We start from the raw sequence: 27,823 nt of genomic DNA, 5'->3' as shown, positions 1-27,823 counted from the left end.
GTTCTCCCGCCTATAGTGGGGCGGGGGACGTGGAGCAGGCCAGAGCCGCTGAGCGGAGGGAGCGGGTGGGTTGGTAGGGGGTTAGAAGGTCGCAGAGGTAGGGTGGGGCGAGGCCATGGAAGGCTTTGTAGGTGAGGACCGACCGAGTTGGGAAGGCCGACAAGCAGGATATTTGCATAGTCAAGCCTGGAGGTGATGAAGGTATGAACAAGTTTTTCAGTTGCCTGAGGGGTGAGGTAGTGGCGGAGTCGGGCGATGTTACGGAGGTGAGGGAAGATAGACTGGGTCATGGTTTGGATGTGGGGAAGAAGACACCTAGATTCCTGACTGGCTTGGTGAGTTGTAGTGTGCAACCATGGAGGTTGATGCTGCCAGAGCTGAGGTGCTGAGGCGCTGGCGCGAGCCAATCGGGAGGACCTCAGTCTTGTTCACATTCAATTGTAGGAAATTTTCCCTCATCCAGGACTTGATGTCCGACAGACAGTCTGTCAGGACAGCAGTGGTCCTGGAGTTGAGGGTGGAGGCAGAAAGATAGAGTTGGGTGTCATCCGCATACATATGGAAGTTGACCCCATGTCTGCGGATGATGTCACCAAGGTGGAGCATGTAGATATTAAAGAGGAGACGACCAAGGACAGAGCCCCGGGGGACGCCAGATGTGACAGTGCGGGGGCTGGAGGAGAAACTGTTAGAGGCAACAAAGTGGAGAAGGTGAGAGAGATAGGATTCGATCCAGGCAAGGGCAGGTCCGCGAGGATTAGGTAAAGAGGAGAGGCGGTGTAGGAGGATGGAGTGGTCGACAGTGTCGAAAGTAGCAGAGAGGTCGAAGAAGACAAGGAGGCAGAGGGAGCCCTGATCACAGATGTTCAGAATGTCATTAGTGACTTTGATCAGGGCTGTTTCCGTGCTATGGGCAGATTGGAGGGCTTCAAAGAGGGAATGGCGAGAGAGAAAGGAGTGGAGCTGGGACGCGACGACTCGTTGCAGGACCTTGGAGAGGAATGGCTATATCAAATTCAAAGATTATTATATAGTTTGATAATCCAGAATTACTAGTGAATTGAAGAATTGACCAAAATTGGGTGTGTTTTACATCTTAATTTTTTAGACAAAATGGGGCTTAATTAATAAGAAAAATAATCCTTGCATTTTATAGTGCCTTTCACGTCAAGAGGACATCTCAATGCACTGCACAGGATTTAGAGTAAACTGCAATGATTGTGTATTTTGTCAGGAAATGCAACAGACAATTTGCAGTGTACCACAAACAGCCATGAGGTAAATGACCAATGTTGTTTGATGGATTGTTGGCTAGGAAACCAGGAGGAATTCTCTTCTCTTTTCAAACAGCGCCATGGGATATGTGCGCAATTGGCTGCCGTGTTTCACCCACAAAATATACATTCAATCCAGTTAACAGTGTATCATGTGAAGTGCTTTGAGACGTCTCAACGATGTGATAAGGTGTGATATCAAATGCAATAATTATTATTATCTTTAACATCTAGGCTAAACAGGTTGCAGACTAAATCCAGGTGAAATGTCTGCCCTCTGTTCCATCCTCGCATTCTTTAATATTCCTTTAATATTATCCTTTAATAAGCAACTGTATGATTCCCTTTCAAATAATTCATGGACTCTAACACCACAACAGTTTGTGGGAGAGAATTACACATTCCAACAAAACACTGTATGTAAAGATTTTTGTTTTAGCAAAATCTTCGGTTCCTTTGGTGATTGTCTTAAATATTTGCCCTTGAGGAGGGAAACAAGCAGGACATTCATTTGCACATGTTCCTGTTTCATTACATTGGTGTCTCATTGATCAATGGTAAACAGTTGACTGATTTGCTTCCAAAATAGCTTATAAGCTGTATCACACATTAATAGACTTGAGCACAAGGAACAAATTGCTGTCACAGGCCGTAAAGCACAGACGGTGTATCTTGTTTGTGTGCCGTGAGCCTTGGCACTTGCTAACCTGCGCCAATGCTCTCTGGAATTAGCTAAGCAGGGTATGTCCCTCAGTACAACATAACACAATACAAATTTATGTGTGTATATATATATATAGTGCTTTTCACGTCAGGAGTACACCACAAGGTGCTTAACAAACCTATTCCAGGGAGAGAGTGCGCACTTCATAGAGGAACACAGGAATAGGCCATTCAGCCCCTCGAGCCTGCTCTACCATTCTATTAAATCATGGCTGATCTGTACCTCAATTCCATTGAAGACACGGGGAAATTTTCATGTGTAAGTGGCCCACATGGCCTAGGAACAAACAGTTCAGCATGATACTAACAATCCTTGCATTTGATAGAGCGCCTTGTCACCATCATTGAGATGTCTCAAAGCGCTTCCTAGGATTTTACTGTGAAGTGTAGTTTGTAGGCAAATGCGGAATCCAATTTGCATAGAGTAATGTCCTACAAAGTGAATGATCAAAAGCCTAGGAACAGACGGAGGCCATTTAGTTTGTCAAACCTTTTCTGCCATTTCATTATATTGTGGAAAATCTTTTAATTGGATAGCCTTATCTTTCTTCCGTAGCCCCCTTAATAGGCTTGCTTCCCAAGTGTCTTTTCAATAACCCACTTTATTCTGGATCTAAGATCTTCTCGGGCAACACATTGATTCCTCTGCGTGAAGAATTACCTACTAGTAGTGCAGATTCCTGGGGAATTATGACTCATGATAACACTTTGCACAAAACAAATGCAAACGACGCAAATACTAATAATAATTCTTACCCTTGATATTGCCCCTGTTATGTTGAGGACATCTTAAAGTGCTTCACAGGATTTACTGTAAAGTGCAATGACTGTGGAGTCCTGTAGCTCGTAGAGTCCTGCAGCTCAGTGGTTAGAGCACTCGCTTTGCAAGTGAGAGACCTGAGTTCAATTCCAGGCAGAGGGTGAAACCTTGGGCAAGTTTCCTTACTCCACACAGAGCCTAATAATAATCCCTCCAAAACCAAAAACAATAATAAATTGGTCATTTTCAATCTACGACTGTTTGTGGGACATTGCTGTGCGCAATTGGCTGCCGCGTTCGCCCACAAATATACAGTCAATTCACTTTACAGTGTGTTCTGTGAAGCGCTTTGGGACGTCCTCCCGACGTGAAAAGCGCAATATCAAATGCAAGGATTATTATTATTATTATTATTCTGTAGACGAACGTGGCAGCCAATTTACACATAGCAACAACCCATAAGCAGCCATGAAGCGAGTGACCAATTAATGTTTTTTTTAATTGGTGTGGGGCGGGGGGGAATTGTTGGCCAGGAAACAAACCGGGAGAATCTCCATTCTCTAAACCAACCGGAGTAGATATATTTAATTAATTTCCCCTTCAGACAACAACCGCTTGAGAAACACACTGGTGCTTCAATGCGGAGGTGCAAATGACAAGAGAGGTTCTTCAGAATAAGACAAAGCATTAATAATTTAACACTTCCATGGGCCAACATGTTATTTTTGAAGGACCGTTTGTGTTCTGGCTTCATCACAAAAGGGTTTGGGATCAAGAAATCATGGGTTTAAGCAAGCTCTGCACTGGGGGAGTGTTCTCAAAGCCCAGGCTGACATTCTTGTGAGCCATTTTATACATAAATTGGCTGCCTCGTTTGCCTATGTTACACACTAGGTAACAAGCCGTTATTGTTAAGTGTCTTGTTAAACGTGAAAGGTGTGATATAAATGTATCTTGTTGTGTACAGTCACTACATTTTGCAGTAAATCCTACAAAATGCTTTGAGATGTCCTTGAACTCTATCTCGGTGTGCCTCTGACCTCTCCCCACCACACCCACACACGCGCGCACACATACAAAGCTCACCTCAAGACTTATCTCTTTGATCGTATTGTACAGTCATCGTATCAGGAGATCGTGGAGTCCTGTAATCCTGTAGTGTAGTGGTTAGCACGCTCGCCTCGCAAGGAAGATGACCCAGGTTCGATTCCCAGACAGGGTGAAACCTTAGGGAAGTTTTCTTACTTCACACGCCTCTGCTTACCTAGCAGTAAGTAGGAACCCGGATGTTAGTCGATAGGCGGATCGCTTTCCGGGGGTAATAAACCCTTCAAAATAAGTAAATAAATAAATAATTTGGTCACTCAATCCATGACTGTTTGTGGGTCACTGCTGTGTGCAATTGGCTGCCGTGTTTCACCCACAACATATACAACAACAACAACAAGATTCCATTTATAGAGCGCCTTTCACGTCGGGAGGACGTCCCAAGGCGCTGTACAGTTGGGTCAGGACCCGAGCAGGAGGGAAATGGTCAGGGGGAGGGAAGGGAGGGAGCGAGGAGGGGGTAGAGAGTCGAGAGGGGAGCTGAAAGCACAGTCAAAGAGAAAGGTCTTGAGACTGGCCTTGAAGGAGGAAAGGGAGGAGGCGGCGAAGGCACTGGGGGATAGAGTTTCAGAGCCGAGGGGCTGAGAGGCTGACGGCCCGACCACCGATGGTAGGGCAGTTGGGGCGGGGGATGTGGAGCAGACCGGAGCCAGAGGAACGGAGGGTACGGGCAGGTAGGTAGGGGGATAGTAGGTTGGAGAGGTAGGGGGGAGCGAGGCCGTGAATGGCCTTGTAGGTGAGGATGAGGATCTTGAATTCGACCCTCTGGGGGATGGGGAGCCAGTGGAGGCGAGCGAGGGTGGGAGTGATGTGGTCGCGGTGTCTGGTGCGGGACAGTACACGAGCTGCAGAGTTCTGAATGACCTGCAGTGTGGAGGGAGGTGCCGGGAAGGCCGGCGAGGAGAGAGTTCCCATAGTCCAGCCTTGAGGTGATAAAGGCGTGGACCAGAGTTTCAGCAGCGTGAGAGGTGAGGGAGTGCCGTAGTCTGGCGATATTCCGGAGGTGATGGAATACAGTCAATTTGCTTTTCAGTTTATTCTGTGAAGAGGTTTGAGACGTCCCAAAGTCGTGATAAGATGTATCAAATGCAAGGATCATTATTATTATTAAGAGAAAACGTAATGCGTCACTGGGTGGCAGGACCATAGTACTATTCAGCAGACAACTGGACTGATGTTGCCTGATGTTTGTTCAATGTATTCTGTGCTCAGTATATTCTGTGCTCATTTCAACTTAGGTTCAGGCGGTTATGCTGATAACCAGGTGGGTGCAGTCTCAACGACAGGTCACGGAGAGTCGATCCTTAAAGTAACTCTGGCCCGGCTCATCATTTACCATATGGAGCAAGGTAATGTACGAGACCGACAGTGATTTATGTGTTTGTATTGTTCTAGCAAAGATGTAGCAGGAACACTCTGCATGTCCCTGACAGGATAGAAATCAACACACTGGCCGATCCTGAAATTGGTCTTCCCATTACAACAGCAACAACAACTTGCATTTATACAATACAAATTATACTTCCTCTTTAGGCACTGTGCAGATTTGTCGCTCTGTTAATATCTTGTGTTTCCTCACGACATGAGGGACGCCAAAGAGACAAAGCAATGCTAAATGTGGATTTGATTTTTTTTCACGTCAGTGATTCTATGTCCTTCATCCTCTCTGGCCCACCATCAGCGGCCGTGCTTTCAGCCACTACATCCCGAAATGATGGAGCTCTCTCCCTCAATCCCTCTACCTTGACCCTTCTTTATCCATCTGAAGACCTTCCTCTTTGACCCATGCCTATTGTCACCTCCCCTCTCTTCTCGCTCCCCCGCTCACCATCAAGCTCTGCCATTGTTAAGCACTTTGAGACGCTACCCTACTTGAAAAGTGCTATATAAATGCAAGTTGTTGTTGTTGCACTGCATTCAAGACAAAAAAAAGTCACAGTACTGTAGTTTTCAGCACTGATGTTATCATCGCTGCTTCTAAGACAGAAAGAGTCATGCTTGAGGTGGGGTAGGGGGCTGGCAGCATCTGCAGTGCGTGTGTGAGTGTGTGTGTGTGTATGTGGGGGTGAGGGGGGAGGGTTCAAAGTACAACAACAGAAAGGAATTTTGGTTGACTCCTTTTGATGAGCAGAGGATTTTCTAACACACAAATGCCGGTATGATGGGCAAATGCATCTCTTACAGACTGCAGTGCCATTGCTCCACATCTTAAAGAGCTCACTTCACCTGCCTGGCCAGGAGTGGTTCACAGTCTATAAACGTAGCGCTTGTATCCCTTTACATGATTACTTTTTTTCCGTTTACCAAATCCCGGGTTAAGTAAGGAATCGCTCGAAAATTAATTTTCAAATAAAAGCCTGAATAAAGCGAAGGACAAACGTCTAATACACCACAGGGGGAAGCGTTTATTTTCTTGCCTTTGTTATAAATAGTCTAGATAAAGAACGATAGATGGTTCCCAGGTTTATTAAACTCACGGGGAGACCTGAAGTTGATTACGTCCCCGTAATTGGCATATTTATACAAAATTTCTCTATTGGAGTTCAGCCAGGCACGATTGTTCGTACAGGGGTGGGGTGACATGATGGATCGGTGTGCTTCTTTTGCATTATTATTGAATTTAATTATTTTCATTCAGAAACCCAGATGCGAGCACTGTCAGTCTCCTGATCTAATGTCGCGGGCGGTTTTGTTGGAAGTACCGTCTTGTCAATTAGACGGTGTTTTACAATGGAACCAATAAAAAGGAACTCTTAATGAGAATTTTTTTTAACACCTTTCCTATTTAATGACTCCAGTTAATTAAAAGAAGTCTTGAAATTGAAATCATTAATTAACTCGGGTCATTTTGTGGAAATAAATGCCTGGAGGCTTTTCTGTTTCTCTGTGAAATGGAAGTTCCTTGCAACAATTGAATCGGTGCTGTTACAAATTATGAGTTCATCTGCAGCAGGCACTGCCTGCGAGACTTGGCAAAGTAGAGTTAGACGGATGTTAATTGCATTTCTCTTTGATGTACAGGGGCAGATGCAGACGTATTTTTACCTTTAACTCCTCATAAATCTGCTTCCCCTCTGTCAACCATCAAAGGCAGTTCAGAGTCACATTGTACTTAACTTTGAACCCGTTTTCACATTGAAACTCTTGATGCATCTGTCAGTAGCAGCGTGTACAGGGTTCACAAAGTCCTGTTACTTCTGTGACGACAGGATTGTACATCCATTCAATGTAATCATACTAATAATATTAATCCTTGCATTTGATATCGCGCCTTATCATGTCTTCGAGATGACTGAAAGTGCTTTGCAAGTATACTGTAAAGTGAATTGACTGTATATTTTATGGGTGAAATGCAGCGGCCAATTGCACACAGCAGCGTCTCACAAACAGTTGTGGATTGAGTGACCAAATTAATTAATTTATTTTTAACGGATTATTACCCCCGGAAAAGCGATCTGCTAATCGACTAACAGAGGTGTGTGGAGTAAGGAAACTTGCCCACCATTCATTTAAGATGGGAAACGAGCAAATGGGGATTCAAGGAAAATATTTTTCATGCACAGAATAATTAGGATATGGAATGTCCTGCCGAGAGCTGTGGTTGAGGCAGAATCTATATTGAACTAGACAAATACCTTAAGAGTTGTGAGCCACAGGGGTATGGGGGAAAGGGCAGGTAAATGGGACGGAAAGGATTGCTCTTGAAGGAGCTGCCACAGACTTGATGGGCCGAATGGCTTTCTTCTGTGCTGTTAATTGCTCTGATTCCTGCGTGTGTCGGACACCTGGGTGACCAAAACAAAAATAATAACTTTTTGGTATCCGGGGGTAAAGTTTGCAGATTTCATAGAGCGTTGCTCATGTTAATTGCAGGACACAGTATAATATATCAAAGTAATGCCACAAAATATACAGTCAATTTAGTTTGCAGTCCATTCTGTGAAGCGCTTTGAAATGTCTCAACAATGTGATAAAGTGCTATAACAAATGCAAGGATTATTATTATATTATAAGTAGGGAGGAGGGCACTTTTAGGGTCTCTCTCGCCATTGTTTTCATTCTGGACAGATAATAGAGCCAGTAGTAGGTTAAACTAATAAATGCTCTTCGCCCGGATTAATTATGTGTGAGCCATGATTCTTGCCACAAGGAGCACATTCCTTTGGTAAAGGATAATGAGCTGAGCTGATAGCTGTCTTCTGATAAGCATACAGGTCAAATTATAGTGCTTCCTCTCAAAAAATGCAGGTTGTTTTGTTGCTATTTGCCTAAAAATCCTTCTTGCATCCTCCGACCGCACTTGAATTTTCAGCTGTATCTTCAAACATAGACAATATGACTGTAATCAGTGCAAATGTTTCTTCACACAGAGGGTTGTGGGAATATGCAATGCCACTATCCCACAAGGTCCGACAAGCAGAATCGATCGGGATGTTAAAAAGAGAGATACGTAATAATAATGAAAATCCTTGCATTTGATATTGAGCCTTATTACATTGTCGAGACTCTCAGAGCTCTTCACAGGATTTACTGTAAAGTGTAGTATCTGTGCAGTGGTGAAAGCTGCAGCCAATTTGCACACAGCAATGTCCCACAAACAGCCAAGAAGTGAGTGGCTAATTGTATCTTGGGGAATTGTTGGCCAGGACGTCAGACGAAACTCCCTTCTCTTTTTAAATAGTACCATGACATTTTTGACATCTGCCTAGATGGCACTGCATTGGAATGTCAGCCCAGACTGTGAGCTCAAAGTCCCGTTGTGGATCTTGAACCATAATTTTTCGACTCAGAGGTGAGAGGGCTACCTACCAACTGAGCCAGATTGACATCTACATTATTGTGTGGTATATAAATGCAAGTTGTTGTTGTTAGTAATGGCTGTGAGATAGGAATGGAGGCAGAGCCAGAAGCAAAGAGGTTTTGATGGGAGTTGAGGATGTTGGTTTCCATCTGGTCCATGTTTACTGGTGTTAAATTATCAAACACTTCCAATTCAATCATCTCCAATAGACACTGATTGCTTGTGCAAGCATTTCACGTTAACCATCCAATCTCTACTTTGGCTGCGGTGAGGAACCGTTGGTATAATTTGCTGGAAATGGTTTGTTCTGAATTAAACAAGGATCAAACTCTATAAAAAAATAATCTTCGCTTTTGATATAGTGCCACGACTCAAAGAGCTTCACAGAATATACTGTAAAGTAAATTGACTGCATATTTTATAGGCAAAATGTGGCAGCCAATTGCCCCATTTGCTCACAAAATGGATTGTGTGACCAAATTTTTTTTAAAATTTTTTGATGGAATTATTACTCCCAGAAAGTGATCCGCCAATCGACTAACAACCATTTTCCTACTTACTGTTAGGTAAACAGAGGTGCGTGGAATAAAAAGCAAGCTTGAATAATGGACTCAGTAATCTGATCAACAACTTTGTGTCAATTTGAATAAGGCCTGTTTTCATATTTATTACTTGACTTCCCATATTATGACCTTCAGATCAGATTTTACACCAAGGTCCCATCTGTCCGTTTAGGTGGATGTTAAAGATCCCATGGCACTATTCGAAAAGAGAATGGAGTTTCTCCCAGTGTCCAGGCCAACAATCCCCCAAATAAAATTGGTCACTCATCCCATGATTGTTGTGAAACATACAAAATACGTACTTCACAGTTAGATCCTGTAAAGGGTTTTGAGATGTCCTCCTGATGTGAAATGCACTATATCAAATGCAAGGATTAGTTTTATAGTAGTAGTATCCCATGTTATTTCTGTGAGTAAAGTTTTTAACCAAATACCTTTTACAACTGCAGCTCTGCCTGACTATACATGTGTGTCAGTGACAACAATGGTAGTAACTAACGATACCAACCTGACTCCATTGGTACTACTTTTCTCTGTAAGTCATAAGGTTGTGGGTTCAAAATCCAATGTTAAGACTTAGCTCATAGTTATGCCTGACACTCCAGTGCGCATCTGGGGAACAGTGCATTGTCGGAGATGCCATCCTTCAGATGAGACGCCAAACCAAAGGTCTGTTCAGATTGGCATTGAAAGTTACTTCTTGTCTGCGTGACATTGCCACTGTGCACAAATTGGCTGCTGTGTTTGCCTATAAATACACACTTTAGAATAAATTGTGAAGCGCTTTGAGATGTTTTGACATGTTATGGAGCTACATTAAATATAAAAGTATCATTATATTCTTTGGGTCCAACCATTATATCAAAGTCAGATGGCAATTTAACTATTTATCTCCCCCACACCCACCACCCCGCAATTGGCTTCCCTGCAATTTTAGGCAATGTAATAATTATAACATCACAAATGGCATGTTCCTCAAGATTGTTTTATGTCTTCGATGTTGAAAATTGTACTTAAAATAAGGCAGGCAGTCCAGGTGCAAACTTCAATCAGTTTGCCCTTATGAATAAAAGATAGGAGAAGCTCTCTGCAGTGCATATTGAGATGATCGTGGCGGTGAGAGCGATGCTATTTGTACATTATTAGTGCTCTGTGGAAAATTATTTATTTTGTGTTAATTGTACTTTGGGAATTATTACCATTAATTCACATTTAGCACAATGAGTGATTTTCATGCATTAAGCATTAATGCCCAAGTAGACAAATAGCAATTAAGACAGCCATTACTGGCTTTGCATGACTTTTCTGAATGCTAAACACGAGTGCCGTGATGACTTGGTCTGTAGGGGAAATGTTAGGATACACAGTCTCCTTGCGGTTATGTATGGAAGTAGTGTGATGCACAGAGCTGTTAGGCTTTATTACCAATCACTATAACATCCTTCACGCGCCAATTGATGGTCTGGCGATCTCCAGGGCACCCAGAGCTCCAACCAAATAAGTAGAGTTTGGGGAAAGATAGCCCTAAAAAGAAAAGCCTACATTCCAGGGCATGAGGAGACAAACAATCTTGGAGTCCTCTAGTTCATTGGTTAGAGTCCTGTAGCTCAGTGGTTAGAGCACTCGCTTTGCAAGTGAGAGACCTGAGTTCAATTCCAGGCAGAGGGCGAAACCTTGGGCAAGTTTCCTTACTCCACACAGAGCCTAATAATAATCCCTCCAAAAAAACAAAAACAATAATTAAATTGGTCATTTTCAATCTATGACTGTTTGTGGGACATTGCTGTGCGCAATTGGCTGCCGCGTTCGCCCACAAATATACAGTCAATTCACTTTACAGTGTGTTCTGTGAAGCGCTTTGGGACGTCCTCCCGACGTGAAAAGCGCTATATCAAATGCAAGGATTATTATTATTATTATTATAGATCTCTTGGCTCACAAGCGAGAGAAGAGGTTTGATTCCCGGGCGGGAAGGGGCAAAACCTTAGGCAAGTTTCTTTGCTCCACACACCTCTGTTTACCTAGCAGTAACTAGGAACTCAGTTGCTGGTCAATTGGTGAATCGCTTTCTGGGATAATAATCCCTTAAAAAAAAATGGTGACTCAATCCACGAATGTTTGTGGGACACCTCTGTGTATATTTGGCTGCCGTGTTTCACCCATAAAATATATAGTCAATTAACTTTACAGTATATTCTGGGAAGCGCTTTGAGACATCTCAACATCATGATGTGTCAAATGCAAGGATTACTAATAGCATTATCTTGCAGTCCGTTCAGAGTCACAGCGAGTGAGCTGAGCTGGTTCCAAGATGACTTGGCAACAGAATGTTGGAATCGTGTCAACCCCCTGTTCTGGTCTTACTAATCCAATTCCTGAGCCAGGCAGGTCTACAGTACTCAGGGGCACAACTGCTCACTGGCCAGCCGGCCTGGCTCATTGATAGGACCTGGAGGGGCAGACCAGTTGCTGTGTAGAGGTCCGTGCCACTCAGCTCCTGTTAAACCCGCAAGCCAAACCCTAATGGGTAGGGTGATCCTAGCTGGACAAGCAGCACAAAGCTTGCCAGACAGTGCTTTCAATGGCAAGCTATACGGTTTAGCTGGTTAAGATCCAACAATATCCCAACATGTGTAGGTGGATGCATGGAATTATAAGTTTGGTTTGGATACTCTTAAGCACGGTGATGGCTTTCTGCATGTGTCAGACACCCGGCTGACCAAAAAAAAGTAATCAAACTGTCAATACTTATAGCAAATCTCACTACTTCTCTTGGGTAACCTCAGCAGGCTGATTACACTTGACCTCTTGCTATCCAAGGCAGAGATTGTGCAGTCTGTAATCACGATTTCAGTCTCACACATCCCCATAAACAATTATTTTCACACAGGTCACTTAACGGAGCAAGAGGGGAAATACTTCATCACCAAAATAATTACACTCCTGAGTCATTTAATCTATCATATTGGGATTTGCAGATGAAGGGGCAGCTTATGCTTAAATAAACTGTTCTGCAACTGAAAGGAATAACTAACCTTTTTTTTCCTTAAGCAGTAACGCTATTAATAATCCCCGCAACTATAGTCTGTGTAACACATCACCGCTGACAGTTTTAGGGCAGTCATGGTACACACAGAGCATCGCTCTTATACAAGTTTCGACTTTGCAGTGATGTGAGAGGTACAGCAGAACTGCAAGTCAGACCGGCTAGATTCAGCTTCGGGTCACAGCCACCTCAAGGACATCATCATAATAGTAATCCTTGCATTTGATATAGCGCCTCATTTTATCATTGAGACTTCCCCCAAAGCTTCTCAGAACATAGAGTAAAGTGAATTGACTGTATATTTTGTGGGCAAAACACACCAGCCAATTGCGCACAGCAGTGTCCCACAAACAGTCGTGGATTGAGTGACTAAATTTTTACAAATTTATTGAAGGGATTATTACTCCCAGACAGTGATCTGCCAATGGACTAGCAACCAGGTTCCTACTTACTGCTAGGTAAACAGAGGTGTGTGGAGTAAGACAACATGACTAACCTTTCGCTCTGCCAGGGATCCAACCTAGGTCCTCTTGCTTGCAAGGCAAGTGCTCTAATTAACACATTACAAAACTCAGACTGCTGTGGCTTTAGCATTGGCTGTATTTATTCCTTTAACTTCAGCAAAGAGCCAAAGGGGACATTGCCTTCTTTACATACTTAGAATTATTTCAGCAACATTTAGTGCCAGCAACAATACTTCAGGATTCGTTAAGCATTTACAGAGAGAGCTTTATCCTACTATCCCTTAAACATAGACATGTTTGAAAGCAAGTACTGATCTGAAACAAACTATGAAGCAGAAGGGGTTAACAATAGGAATAGAAGTAACAATAGTAAATAGAAATAGATTACTTCCAGTAGTCTGTGAGTCAGTAACAAGACAAAGCAAGTTTCAAAACAGGTTAGGAAAAAAATCTTTACACAAGCAAGAATGTGGAATTGCTATCCCAAACCATTGTTGAGGCAAATTACCTACAAGACTCCAGATATCAGACTGCTGTGGCTTTAGCATTGGCCTTGCCAATCTAGCACAAAGCATCACCACTGTTAAGCGCTCCGAGATTCTATCCCATGTGAAAGGAGCTGTAAAACTGCACGTTTTTGTTGTTGGTAGTGGTCATCCAGGTGTTTAATAGATGCAGAAAGTGATTGCTATGCCTAAGAGTATCCAAACCAAAATGACAGTTCCATGCATCTCACCCACACATGGAAGTTCCTATGTGCAGAATGGAAGTCCTCCCTCCCCAGAGGGACGGACCTAATACAACAATAGCTTACCTAATTCCGAAGAGTATTTAGCCAAGGTTTGCCGAACCCAAAGTGTATTATACTTTACCAGCTTAAATGGCACAGCTTGTTATTGAGAGCGCTGGTCTGGCAAGTATCCTGCTGCTTGTCCAGCTCAGACCACCCTACCTGTTAGGGCTTTGGCTTGCAGAGGAAGCAGGAGCTGAGTGGGAAGTATCCCTCAGTGGGTCTGCTCATTGAAGTCCTTCTAATGAGCTAGGATGCCTGGTCTATGATCAGCAGTGCATATTTTTTTAAAACAAGGAAACTAGATAGACACTTCTAATGGAGAGTACATGGAGAGAGCAAGCGAGTATGATTGGACAAGATGAGCTTATTCAGAAAAAAAAGCACCAGCAGAGATTTGATGGCCTGTTTCTATATTCTTTCCTTTGATGAATATGTGCATTTTACCTGCAGCAGAAATGACCAGAATTAGTGTCCTTGAAATAAATGGCAATAAATACTAATTAGAAAAGTTTAGATGACTTTCAAGATTATAAGATCAAAGATTAATAGCGTTGTGGCATTTTACAGCGCTTCACAAGAATTGCTGTCAAGTCTAGTGACTGTATTCATAGGGAAAACTAATTCATGTAGAGCAAAGTCCCACAGACAGTTGTAGAATTATCATTGTTATTGCAACACTGGAGTATTAGCCTGTACTGATGACTTCAAGACCCAAATGGGAAGGAAAGGGAGAAGGGGATTTAAACCTATGACCTTCCATTCTAGACAAGAGTGTGCTACCGAGTTTTGTCTCTTCAGCCAGAAATTGTAGGAAGAAGGAATCACATAATGTAGCACTCTGACTGCTCCAGTGCACTTAAGATGAGTAACCAAACCTACAGCTAGTGGAAATGAAAGCACTTCTCAGCAAAAGCCAGATATCCTTCTTATTCCTTATTGAGCAGTATAAAATATACACGGTCATGATTCACTGCACAGATAGATCACAAACTCAGTACCTTGCATAACCAATATTCGTTACCTCGCAATGCTGTTCTTATCTTCCAAAAGTAACAAAAAAATGGCAAGAGTAAGGTTTTCCATGGGAAGAGTTAATTACAACATACTTGAGGAACACTGAGAAATATTTGCCTGATAAGTTTAAGATAAATGACTAACACAAAGGAATAGCTGTGTCAGGTGGCAGTTTGGAACAGTTGGTAGAACTTTCATTTCTGAAGCCAGAAGGTTGTGGGTTCAAGCCCCACGAAGGGACTTTGAGCTCACAATGTAGGCTAACTCTCCAATGGAGTGCTAGGTGAATGCTACGTTATCAGAGGTGCCATCCTTTGGATGAGATGTTAAATTAAAGTCCTATCTGCCCATTCAGTTGAACGTTAAAGATCTCATTGGACTTTTCAAAAGGAGAAGGGAGTTTCTCCCGCTGTCCTGGTCAACAATCCCCCAGGTAATATATTGCGTTAGTCATGTTTGAGGGACATTACTGTGTGCAAATTTGGCTGCTGCATTTGCCTACAAATACGCAGTCACAACACTATGGGGCAGAGGGGACGTGAAGCAGACCTGAGTTAGCAGAGAAGAGGTGCGAGTGGGCAGGACACAAGGAATGCATTATAAAAGGGGGGAAATTTTACTACAACAATGACAACAGCAACACGATTGCATTTGTATAGCGCCTTTCATGTCGGGAGGACGTCCCAAGGCGCTGGACAGAGTGCAGCATTTCAGACCCGAGCTGGGGTCAGGGGGGGAGAAGGGAAGGGAGGGGAAGGGGGGTACTACAACAACAACAACAACAACAAGATTGCATTTATAGAGTGCCTTTCACGTCAGGAGGACATCCCAAGGCTACTACACAACAAAGTAAGAAATACTCATGGGGACGAACTCTTCTCAAGTCGCCCACTTTCGGGATGGATGCCTGAGGACTTTGGTCGTGCTTTAAAACTTATATATTAAAGGTCATGTGTTAAAACTTTTTAGGATTGCGTAGAATTGTGGAGAATTCTTAAAATTGTGGCTCAGTTTGAAATCCGGCTCTTTTTAAGGACTGCTTAAAATCTGCTTCCGGTCAAATCCAGACTGAACTTAAGAAATTTGACAGAATGGTTTTACAGGATTAGACTAGATAGAATTACGTTCTGTATTTTTTTTCCTGGACCACAGTTGGGGGATCAAAGAATATGTTTGCAGAAATTTTCTGCAAGAAATGAAGAAGAATTCATGATGGTTCTAATAGTAAACCTTACATTTGGCATATCACCTTTTACGTCAGGAGCACATCTTAAAGTGCTTCACAGTATATACTGTAAAGCAGAGTCACTGTGTGTTTTGTGGCCGAACACAGCAGCCAATTCATGCACATCAATATCCCACAAACAGCCATGAAGTGAGTTTATCTAAGGTATTATTGACCATGACACCGGGAATAGTTTCCTTCACTGGATCTTTAATGTCCACTTGAACAGACAGATGGGACCTCAGTATAACATCTCAGCTGAAGGGCAGCACTTCCGACAATGAATGAAGGGGAGATTATTCAGAGCTGACATTTACATGGAATGGCCTCTATGTACAGAGTTTAACCTTTATGCATAATCGATGACTTGTGATTGCAGTCTTCCTTCTGTTTGTTTACCTTACAAACATGAAAAAGCACTCTGTGAAAAATAAAATGACTGTTGATAAGGAGACTTTTTGGCATAACATTTGTTTGCTATAATTTTGTATAATTTTGGGGTTCTTGCCGCTGCGTCGGGAAGTTGTGAGTTCAAGCCCCTGTTCAGGAATTTTAACTCATATAGGCCACAAGTTCAGTGCAGTGTGTGTGGAGTGGGGTGGGGGTTGTATTGTAGCAGGTGCTGACCTTCAGATGAAATGTTAAACCAAGGTCCTGTCTGCCTTTAATGTGGCACTTTCATGTCACCCTTTAAAAAGAGGAGGGCATTTCTTCTGGTGTCCTGGCCAACAAAAGCCCCCAAATAAAATTGGTCATTCACTTCATGGCGGACCGTGGGATGTGTTGCTGTGTGCAAAGTGGTTGGTGTGTTTGCCTAGAAATACACAGTAAAAATCCTGCGAAAAGATTTGAGACGTTCCAATGACGTAATAAGACACTTCATCAAAGGCAAGGATTATTATTATTCATTATTATTTGTTGGTAATGACCAAGGTGCTGAGCTAAACAACCTGAAAATTCTGGTCGGTGACCTGAAAATTCTGGTCGGTGGAGCAGCAGTAAAGGTGTTGACCTCAAACAGAAATTTGTTTTCCTCTGTTACAAACGCACATCATCAGCTACTCACGCTGACCCGAATGTCAGCCCTATGATCAATTCACAGCACCTTACTGAGGCCCGGATTAATAATAATAATCCTTGCATTTGTTATGAGGTCATTGAGACGTTTCAAAGCGCTTCACAGAATATATAGTAAAATGGTTTGACGAGTCATCTTGCTTGTGAGTAGAGCCATTAAATACTAAGCTGCAGGACTCTGTGTAACTGAGCTCATGCGCAAGTGAAGTCCAAAGTTTGATACCCAGCCTGAGTTACATTGGCTGGTCATTCCTCTCACCCCCATGGGTTATAAAGGGTAGAGACACTTAGAGTTTCTTGATCACTGTTCACTGAGCCCTGTTGTAGTGGGGTGTATGTGAGATAGAATCAGGCCATCGCCCCACACCGTAAGAATAGCCCACCCCTCTGCCTTGCACCCTTATTTCCAATCTTCAGGTCATGCCTGAAGACCTTCCTCTTCGACCTCTTTGTGCCTACGGTCACCTTCCTCCTCCTCCCCTGGCTTGGAGTCATGCTCCACCACTGTCAAGCACTCTGAGACGCTACCCTGCATGAGGAGTGCCATATAAATGCAAGTTGTTGTTATTGTTATTAAGGAGAAACAGCTGTAATGGAAACAATACACATGGTGTAAAATTCGCATGAATTAGTGAGCCTGGCAAAAAAAAATCACGAAATACAGGAAACGAAAAAGAATACAAAGCACTCGCGAACAAATCCATTTGCTCCAGTGCATCTTGTGAGGACAAGTACAAACAACATATGTTAAACCATGCAGTTCATTATTAATATTTATCAGCACCTATTCCATTTGTGTCCTGCATTAAATGTGTACCGAGGTTATTAAGATTCATGAGGTATGATCGATATCCCACGAGAGGCATGACCTGATAAATTGCTGGCGATGACGTTTATAGCCAAGATGATGGAAGACCATTTAAAATGCTGCTGTCACTTAGTCTGTACGTGATTGCGACATGTTAGATAGCAGGAAAGACACTGCGTTTGCAGTAATAATAATAATCCTTGCATTTGATAGAGCGTCTTATCACGTTATAGAGACGTCTCCAAGCTTTTCACAGAATATACTGTAATAAAGTGGATTGATTGTATATTTTGTGGTCGAAACGCGGCAGCCAATTGTACACAGCAATAGATTGAGCGACCCCAATTCTTTTTTTGTTGGAGGGATCATTACTCCCCAGAAAGCAATCCGCCAATTGACTAACAACCAGGTTCCTAGTTTACTGCTAGGTAAATAGAGGCGCGTGGAGTAAAGAAACTTGCCTCAGGTTTTGCCCAGCCCGGGAATCAAACCCGGGTCCTCTCGCTCACTTATCTAACTAATAATCGACTGAACTCCAGGATTTGTCAAATTCCTAGTGGACGGGGAGCATGATCACAGATATAGCGGTATAGAGGTAGGTTTTGAAGCAGGATTGAAGACAGACAGAGATAGAGAGAGAGAGAGAGAGAGAGGGGCTGAGATGGAGAGCTAAAGGGAGTGAGACCCACAGGTTAGAAGTTAGATTAGTTAGATTATTCTTGACATTTGTAATGGAGAGACCTATCTAATATTGAGCAACAAATGTGGTATGGTAGTTGATGTGATAAATCACATTGCTCTTCCTTGCCGACTCTACCCTACGTGAAGGGCACTATATAACTGCAAGTTGTTGTTGTTACCCACAAAATACACAGTCAATCCACTTTACAGTATATTCTGTGAAGCGCTTTGGGACGTCCTCCCGACGTGAAAAGCGCTATATCAAATGCAAGGATTATTATTATTATTATTATTATTATTATTATTAATCCCTCTGCACAGGACACTGACCAAACGTACATTCCGTTCCATTCAAAGAAATAAGTTTGGTTTCGGTACGTTAAGACAGGTTTGGGTCACATCTTTTCAGTAATAATTCCCCTGGTGGTTAGTGTCACATCAATTACATTCAGTAATAAAACCCTGTTTCCCCCCATTGGCACTATTTGATCAGTTTAAGACTTCGATATCAATTCTTCACTGATGCAGAGGCATAAACACCACATCTGACTAGCAGACCCTAAAGGAGGAGGTGATTGAATGAGGCAGAGGAAATTAAACTGTTGCTTTGCTTTCTTGAGAAAAACCATGGGTGGTTTGAGAGAGAGAGATTGGAGAGAGAGAGAGAGAGGAAAAAAGTCTTATTTTCTAACTTCAGTGAGAAACAGCTGTGAAACCTTTGGTGGCTTTCATGATTAATGAAAATCCCGAACCGGCAAGTTCAGGAGTTCAAAGCCAATTGGAGTGTCTTAGAAAATCCCTCCGGGGATATCATTTGTAAATAGGTTGCTTAATGAGGTTGCAACCTGGCATAAAATCTGACCTTTTCATTGCAATGATAAATGAAATGATTAAAAGGTGGAGATCTGCTAATGTGCTGGTTAAATGCAGAATTATGTCATTTCCACAGATAGGCCTTCTGATTCCTCGGGATGGGGTTCATTTGCTGAGATGTTGTAGCTGTCTGGATCAGCTGGAACTTTATTACTTTGAAGCAGTAAAAGGGAACTGCTTGTCGCATTGTTTGGCCGGACTCTCTCCCCTCATAGCAGTTCACTCTATTTCATCCTCGGCTAATTGGAGCCTTGTCAGGTTTCCTAAGGGTGAGATGGAGCAGGGGTGACTTTGACTTTGAGGTTAAAAGAGCTCAGCAGTGATTGCGGAGTTCTCTTAACTCAGCAGGAGGCAATGCATCGCAGTCTGCTGGTTCAGCCAGATAACTGCAATGATAATAATAATAATAATCTTTACATTTGGTATAGCGCCTCTCATTTTTTTTTCGCCCACAAATATACAGTCAATTCACTTTACAATCTATTCTAAGACATTTCAAAGCGTTTCACAGGATTTTATTGTAAAGTGTAGGTCACTAATTCTGTGTATTTTGTAAGCAAATGCAGCAATCAGTTTGCACACAGCAATATCCCACGAATTACCATAAAGTAAATGACCATTTCTGGGGGATTGTCGGGCAGGACATTGGGAGATACTCCCTTCTCTTTTTGAATAGTATTGTATTTATCATCCACCTGAACCAGCAAATGGGGCCGCAAACAGATGATGGAAGGCGCAATCGAGGAGGAAGGTCTTGAGATGGACCTTGAAGGAGACGAGGAAAGGGGCGAGGTGAAGGGACTCCAAAATGGAGTTCCACAGAGTGGGGACTTAAAGGCTGAAGGTTCAACTACCGATGGTGGGGTGCACAGGAAGTGGGATGTGATGCAGGTGGAGGGTGCATATGGATTGGTAGGGTTTTAGAAGGTCATAGAGGTAGGGGCAAGAAGACCGTGGAGAGATTGAGGGTGATGACAAAACAATATTCCCCCCTGAATAGGCAGATAGGACCTCAGTTTAACCTCTCATCTGAAGGCTGGTACCCCCAGCACTGTTTTGCAGTGTCTGTCTCAGCTGTGAGTTCAAAGTCTTGATATGGAGCTTGAATCCGCAACCTTTTTGACACAGAGGACGAGAGTGCTACCAACTGAGCCAGTCTGACACACAAGACTGATTCTATTTGTTACTGAAATAAATTAAATTTGAATTTATGCTACATTTATATTCCACGCAGGATGATTCGGATGTCTGCCGTGAACAATTGATTCATGGATGGTTAGCCACTGTGAGGCATTAACAAGTTTGATGCATTCAAGATAATTTTTATTCCAGATCTTTGAATATTTGGCTTGTCGTCATGATATAATGAGATGAAAATTGTGATATGCGAGATGATAATCACATCAGCCTGGCTAGGTCGGTAGCCCTCTCGCCCCTGAGTCAGAAGGTTTGTGGGTTCAAGCACACATCGGGACTTTGAACTCACAGTCTAAACTGAGACTCAAAGCTATGCTGGTGGTATCTGCTACATTATCGGAGGTGCTGTCATCAAGAACATAAAAATTTCTCGATGAAAGAAGACCAAGGTCCATCCAGTGTGCCTTCCACCATCCTGACAATCGTCTGCACATGTACCAAATTTATACTATGTATTGTCCTTAAGAACAGGAATGAAATCGAGATACTACCCTGATGTTAAGACACTATTTGGAAGAAGGGAGTTTATTCTGATATTCTGGCCAATAATCCTCCAGATAATAGTGGGATCTTTTCGGTGTGCAAATTGGCTGTGGCGTTCACTTACAAAATATACAGTCAGCACCTTTGACAGCAATTTAGCTGTGAAGCGCTTTGAGATGTTTGAACATGTTAAGGTGCTTTATCCAATGCAAGAATTCTTATTGTTATTGAAAAGCTATTCTAACATAATTCAGTGTTCGTGATATTTTAAAGGTCAAAGATAATCATCTTCACTTTGTTCATTGTGGTGCCATGAAGATCTACTGCTTTCTTTGTCTGTGGACTTGCAATTTTTATGACAAAAGATTTCAAGCTAGTCTTGATCTTTTATCCAATAACCTGGAAACAGGAATAGAAAGCTCAGCTTTCAGCCAGCGTTTCCCCAGTTTCTGGAACCTCTACCTCTTCTGGTGGATGTTTTGCCTACAAAATACACGGTATATTCTGTGGAGCGCTTTCAGGCATCTCAAAGACGTGATAAGGTGCTGTATCAAATGCAAAATCAAATGCAAGGATGGTTATGTTAAAGATCCCATGGCACTACTTGTAAAGAGAATGGAGTTTCTCCCAGCGTTCTGGCCAACAATTCCCCAGACAAGATTGATCATTCACTTCACGATCATAAACTGTACATTGCTGTGCACAAATTGGCTGCTGTGGCCGCCTACAAAATCGCTACACTTTACTGTGAAATACTTTGACATGTCCTTCCAATGGGAAAGGTACAGTACAGTACAATTTATATTTATGTACAATACAATACCAAATTGTATAGCGCCTTTCACATCGGGAGGACCTCCCTAGGTGCTGGACAGTCAGGGATTTGTACCCGAACTTGGGGGTGTGGGGTGGCTGGGATCGGGGAGGGTAGGAGGGTAGCCGAAGGCATGGTCGAAGAGGAGAGTCTTGAGACATGCCTTGAAGGAGGCAAGGGAGGAAGCGAGGCGAAGGGAATGTGGGATGGAGTTCCAAAGGGTGGAGGTGGAGAGGCTGAAGGCCTGACCGCTGATGGTGGATGGATAAGGCAGGGGATGTGGATTAGGCCAGAGCCTGCTAAGTGGAGGGAGCCCGGACAGGTTGATAAGAGGTTAGCAGGTCACTTTGGTAGGAAAGGGCAAAGCCGTGGAGGGCCTTTAACATTGTAGCACCTTTAACATTGCTGGATGGGCATTCAAGCTGGAGGTGGGTGCTGAGGGGTGGGGGTGGAAAGATGACCTGAGTTTGATTCCTGGCAGGCTGAAACCTTGGGCAAGTTACCTCATTCCACATGCCTGATAATAATCCCTCAAGAAATTTTTTTTAAAAAAATTAAAAAATAATTTAGTCACTTCAATCCACGACTGTTTGTGGGAAACTGCTGTGCGCAATTGGCTGTCGCATTTCATCTACAAATATACGGTCAATTCACTTTACTCTATATTCTGTGAAGCGCTTTGAGATGTCTAGAAGACATGAAAAGCGCAATATCAAATGTAAGGATTATTATTATTATTATTGTGACCGAAATCGCAGCTAAAGAGATGCGTTTTGAAACGTGCTTTGAATGAGGTGAGGGTGCGGTTCGGAGGGACCTGAGAATGAAATCTCTCTTGAAATTGCCATTTGCAACTGTGAACATGTGTCCTCGTGTTTTGTTGCCTCGGTGCGTCTGTGAACATCTTGCTTGCCTTCTTTGAATCGCACCTTTTTCTCCCTTCATCGAATGTCTTCTTCAGCTCTCATTCGCACGAGTAGAGCCTGTCTTCATCCTCCCTGCCCTTCCTCCTCCTCACAGAAATGTCATGACAATTTATCAACTGCTCTCCAAAACACCGCCTACAAAACACAACCTTTCTCCTTACCCCCTCCCCCCCCTACCCACCTCACCAAAGTCCTCTGAAACAGCCTGCCGTATTCAGACCACCACAGTAATCAATAGCAGGCTGCGTTTCACCCAATGTCAGCTGTGGTGAGCTATCTTTTCGTTTCATCTGCTATCACTTCTGTTATCAGTCTCCATTACAGACAGAGTACCAAACAGAGGGGAATTGTGGCTTTTCGAACCTTGTTGGCTAAGTAACATGGGTTTGATTGCGTGAGAGCAGTGTCTTGCTAAATTTAGACCAGACCCAATAATTGATGGACCTCTCATGAGACATTTCCACTTCAGGGGGCTGAAGGTTCACTGATCTTGACGGTCAGGGTTCATTAAGCTATCGCCAGCAATGAAGGGATTTAACAGTCCTGCACTTACCTATCTGTTTGCCAGTGCATATTTCTTCTGAAGTAAAAGTGTCAAGGAGTCTATTGCGCGTGGGATTCTGTTGCAGAGAATCTAACTGATGGAAGGTGAACAGCTTTGTAGTTGTGAAGACATCGATAGCTTTTTTGCAGTGTATCAAACAGTATAGCAAGGTTGAAGTGGTTTTGTCCAAGGAGGTAGGAGATTCCAGGGGTTACTTTAAATCTTACCTTCATTAAGACTTACCGCTTCAACCAAATAAAACTGGACATTCATTTCATGGCTGTTTGTGGGACACCACACGCCTCTGTTTACCTAGCAGTAAGTAGGAGAGTGGAGTGTAGGGGGGATGGTGGGAAGAACATTGTGGACATTATTGCAATTCACACCACACAGTGAAACAGTGCAGAGACTCTTCAGAATGCAAACTTTCTGTTGGGTGTTTGGGAACAGATTTGACGTGTGTTCCTTAAGGATGAGGATGATCTGAGGATTTGGATCTTTGGTTACTATGCTGCTGTTCTGTGCCTTACAAAGGAACCGCTGGCACCAGAGACCGCTTCAGTTCCCTGCTTCCAGACAGCTGCAAATAAATCATAAGAACTGTGTGCGCTGGGCTAGCCTCCTTCCTCTCTACCCCCCACCCCCACCACTTGTACCAACGAATGACATGACAAAGGCAAACCTAGCCTGCCACCACCATACCGCTGAATACATCAAGCGACATAACTTCCTAGCAGTACAGACCCCAGCTCTCTGTGGTGGTCTCCAGTCTGGTTCCTGAGCCAGGAGGGTCCACAGTCTTCCAAGGCACTGCTGATGACAGCACACCCAGCCTGGCTCATCGGCAGGACTTGGAAGGTCAGACCAGAACCTCCCACTCAGCTGCTGTTAACCCTGCAAGCCAAAGCCCTAACAGGTAGGGTGGTCCTAGTTGGAGAAACAGTGGGAAAGCTTGCCAGACATTTCTATCAATGGTAATCTATGTGGTTTTAGCTGATTAAACTCCAGCAGTACGTGAACCTCCAATCTTTAAAGATCCTCTGAACATGCAGATGGGACCTCTGTTTAACTTCTCATCTGAATCATGGCACTTCCAACCACGCAGTTCTCCTAAAGCACCGTATTGTTGTGTTAGCCTAGACTATGAGCTCAGTAAAGTCCTGACATGAACCTACTAGCTTCTGACTCAGAAGTGAGTGCTACCAACTGAGCCAGGCTGAACCCCAGCTTCTGAGCAGAAATAGGCTCTGAAATCAAAAGATCAACATGACTGCCTCAAAACGGCCTATACTTTAAGATCAACGGCCCGAAATTCTACCCAGCCTTAAGGCTGTAAGATAGTTCCCCTGCGGTTTTTAAGGAGAACCTTCTTTCAAATTGGAGCTGAATTTTAAGAATTTGCAACAATTCTGCATGATCTTAAATTTTAAGAGAGAAAAAAAAGTGTTCTTACCAGCTGAGACCAGGTGGAATTTCAGGCCTGAAAGCTATTAGCTACATATTACCTTCATCAACTCCAGGACCATTGATGTCCTGGTCAATTGTCTGGCTGACAACAAGTCCTGAACGAGAGTCAACTTCCTCCAGCTCAATGTTGGCAAGACAGAGGCCCTCCTGCTTGGCTCCTGGCAGCACCTCCCCACCTCAGCCGCTGACATTATCACCATTCATGGCTGCACTCTTCACCTCACCGAGTAAATCCGAAACCTTGGTGAGCTATTTGACCCTCAGCTATCCTTTAAACCCAACATTCGTGCCATGACCCGTTCTGCCTTTCCACACCTCCGCAACACTGCCCGTCTCCGCCATTGCCTCTCACCACAGGCTGCCGAGACCCTGATCCATGCTTTCATTACATCCCGGTTTGACCATGTCAACTGCCTGCTCACTGGACTTCCCAACTCTTCCTTCCACAAGCTGCAGATTATTCAGAACTCTGCAACTCATATCCTCTCCCGCACCAGGCTCCAGGAACCTATCACCCCCATTCTTGCCCGGCCTCACTGACTCCCCATTCCTCAGAGAATCGAGTACAAAGCCCTTGTTCTTACCTTCAAGGCCCTTCATGATCTTGTTTCCCCCTACCTCTCTGACCTCATAACCTCATATCAGCCTGTCCGCTCCCTGCGCTCAGCAGACCCTGGTGTGTTATAGGTCCTCCGCACTTCTCGCCCTATGATTGGTGGTTGGGCATTCAGCATCTCTGGCCACACACTCTGGAACCCTATCCCACAATCCCTCACACCCTCGCTTGCCTCCTTCAAGTCCCGTCTGAAGACCTTCCTCTTCGACCGTGCCTGTGGCCACTCTCCCACCCTCACCTCACTGGCTCTCCTCCCCTTCTGATCCCAACTCCCAGCTGGCGTCCAAAACCTCTGATTGTCCAGCACCCTGGGATGTCTTTCTGACATGAAAGGCAATATACAAGTGTGATTTATTATTGTTGTTGAATTGCCACAATTTACACTTACACAAGGTGCACTCAATCCATGACTGTTTGTGGGACACTGCTGTGCGCAATTGGCTGCCGCGTTTCGCCCACAAAATACACAATCACTACAGTTTACAATACATCTTGTGAAGCGCTCTGGAACACTATCCTGCATGGTGGGTGCTATATACAACAACAACAACAGAATTACATTTGTATAGTGCCTTTCACGTCGGGCAGACGACCCAAAGCACTGGACAGACAGAGTTATGGACCCATATAAATGCAAGTTGTTGTTGTATACAAATGTAATCTTGTTGTTGTCTTGACAATGTGATAAGGCATTATATCAAATGCAAGGATTATTATTATTAATACATATTATGGTTAAGTGGAACTAACCGCATTTTTTCAACCAAAAAATACCTATGTTTCTCGACCAGGGGCAAGTCCAGGAAAAGCTGCTGACAAAGCTCTCTTGCACATGCAAGAAAGGGTCGCTGGGTGTGGCGGAGCCATTGTCATCAGTGCCCAAGGGGAATGGACGGCAAAGTTTACCACCAAACAAATGGCGTGGGCCAGTATGGAAGGAGGCACGTTGTGTTACGGTCTGAACCCAGGAGAGAAGTACACTGAAGGAACCATCACAAAGTGACGGTGAAATCATTTTCTCAAACATGTATCCACTGGATGACTCCCACTCCAGGGACCCGCCTTCTTAAAATGTTGTTGGGAGACGTAGAGAGAGCGTTGCATGTGTGACCCAGTTTGTGTTGTCTGTGGGGATATGAAAATACTGCATGTTAAAGCGACAATAGTTCCATACAGAAAATACAGGGAATATAGATCTTTGTTACAGACCCAAAAAAATTGATGGGGATGTCATTTCATATTTGGGTCTCAATTATGCATTTTGCAGACCATTTGTAATTCTTCAATGTGATTTGTTTTGCTTATTAATCTATAATTACCGACGAGTTTGGGGCATATCGAAAATGTGATGTTTTTTATTTTAAAAAAATCCGCTTTGTTGAAGACCAGTAACGTACATTAAAAAGAAATCACTGACGCAATTTGGATTTCATTTGTGTTGTAATTTGACACTTTGAGGCTGTTTTGACGTAACAGGCATCAGAGACGTGACACACATGAGAGATGTGTTTTTTTTAGTCACCTGGGTGTCTTCATGTGGAAACCTGTCCCTATGTTTAGGAGTATCCAAACTAGACTGAGAGTTCAATGTATAATAATATAATTGTTAGTCGGTTGTTAATCTGGGTGGCTGGTACCCTCTGGTACACCAGCCACCTCTACTCTCTCAAGGGTCAGGTGAGGGCGGCCGAATGCACCTGGCTCAAGTCTGACCTAACTGTCCACGGACAGATCTGGCTGGACCACATCAAAATGTACCGCTCCACCCTCGCCTCCACCAAATCATCCTTCTACTCCAAGATGATTTTGGAGGTGAAGGACAACCCCAGGCTCCTATTCGCCCACCACCAACCAACTCTTCGGTCCACCCTTCCATGCCTCGTCCATTTTCTCCTCAAGCTCTGCTTGTGAGGAGATGCTGGATTTCTTTGAGTCCAAAATTGAGCTACTCGCTCGCCCCAATACTCTCCAAAACCATCAGCAGTCTCTCCCTATCATCTGGCACTGTTCCCATCCCCCTAAAAACAGCTACCATCACCTCCATCCTCAAAAAACTTTCCCTGGACCAATCTATGAAGGTCTTTAAAGGTGAGGATAAGGATCTAGAACTCAATCCTTTGGAAGATGGGGAGCGAGTAGGACTGAGAGAGCCATCATCGTGAGTATTCAGAGTATGGAATGATTTGACAGGAGTGGGAGCTGGGATTCTTCCTGTCCGAAGTCAATGCTGTTAATCCACCTTGAGTGAAAATGCATACTCCACACCAGAAAAACAGAAACCATCCATTTATGTAACTCCTAGTAGCTTGGTTTGGACACTTTAAATCCCATTGATGGGTTTCTGTGTGTCCTCTCCCCCACTGAACTTCATGAGCCGATCACCCCCATCTACGCCCGGCTTCACTGACTCCCTATTCCCCAGAGAATTGAGTTCAAGATCCTTGTCCTCACCTTTAAAGCCCTCCATGGTCTCAATCCACCCTACCTCTGTAACCTATTAAAACTTCACCAATCTGTTTGTTCCTCCACTCTCTAGGCACTGGCTTGCTCCACATTCCCGGTCCTCC

The 27,823-nt window shown here is 43.6% G+C and overlaps 1 protein-coding gene across 2 annotated transcripts in view; it reads left to right on the top strand.

The window, feature by feature from the left end:
- Nucleotides 1–26,677, top strand: part of si:dkey-103j14.5 (isoaspartyl peptidase/L-asparaginase) — a 122,139-nt gene extending 95,462 nt beyond the window's left edge. For both annotated transcript variants that reach the window (XM_042333482.1, XM_042333481.1), the window contains exons 6-7: nt 5,103–5,213; nt 26,048–26,677. In XM_042333482.1, the coding sequence (XP_042189416.1) occupies nt 5,103–5,213; nt 26,048–26,259 (323 nt within the window). In that variant the 3' untranslated portion in view covers nt 26,260–26,677. The remainder of the gene's footprint in view (nt 1–5,102; nt 5,214–26,047) is intronic.
- Nucleotides 26,678–27,823: the final 1,146 nt, after the last annotated feature.

This window comes from Callorhinchus milii, unplaced genomic scaffold, assembly GCF_018977255.1.
Source record: "Callorhinchus milii isolate IMCB2004 unplaced genomic scaffold, IMCB_Cmil_1.0 Scaffold3, whole genome shotgun sequence".
Lineage (NCBI taxonomy): Eukaryota > Metazoa > Chordata > Chondrichthyes > Chimaeriformes > Callorhinchidae > Callorhinchus > Callorhinchus milii.
This window is presented reverse-complemented; position numbering and strand designations above follow the sequence as displayed.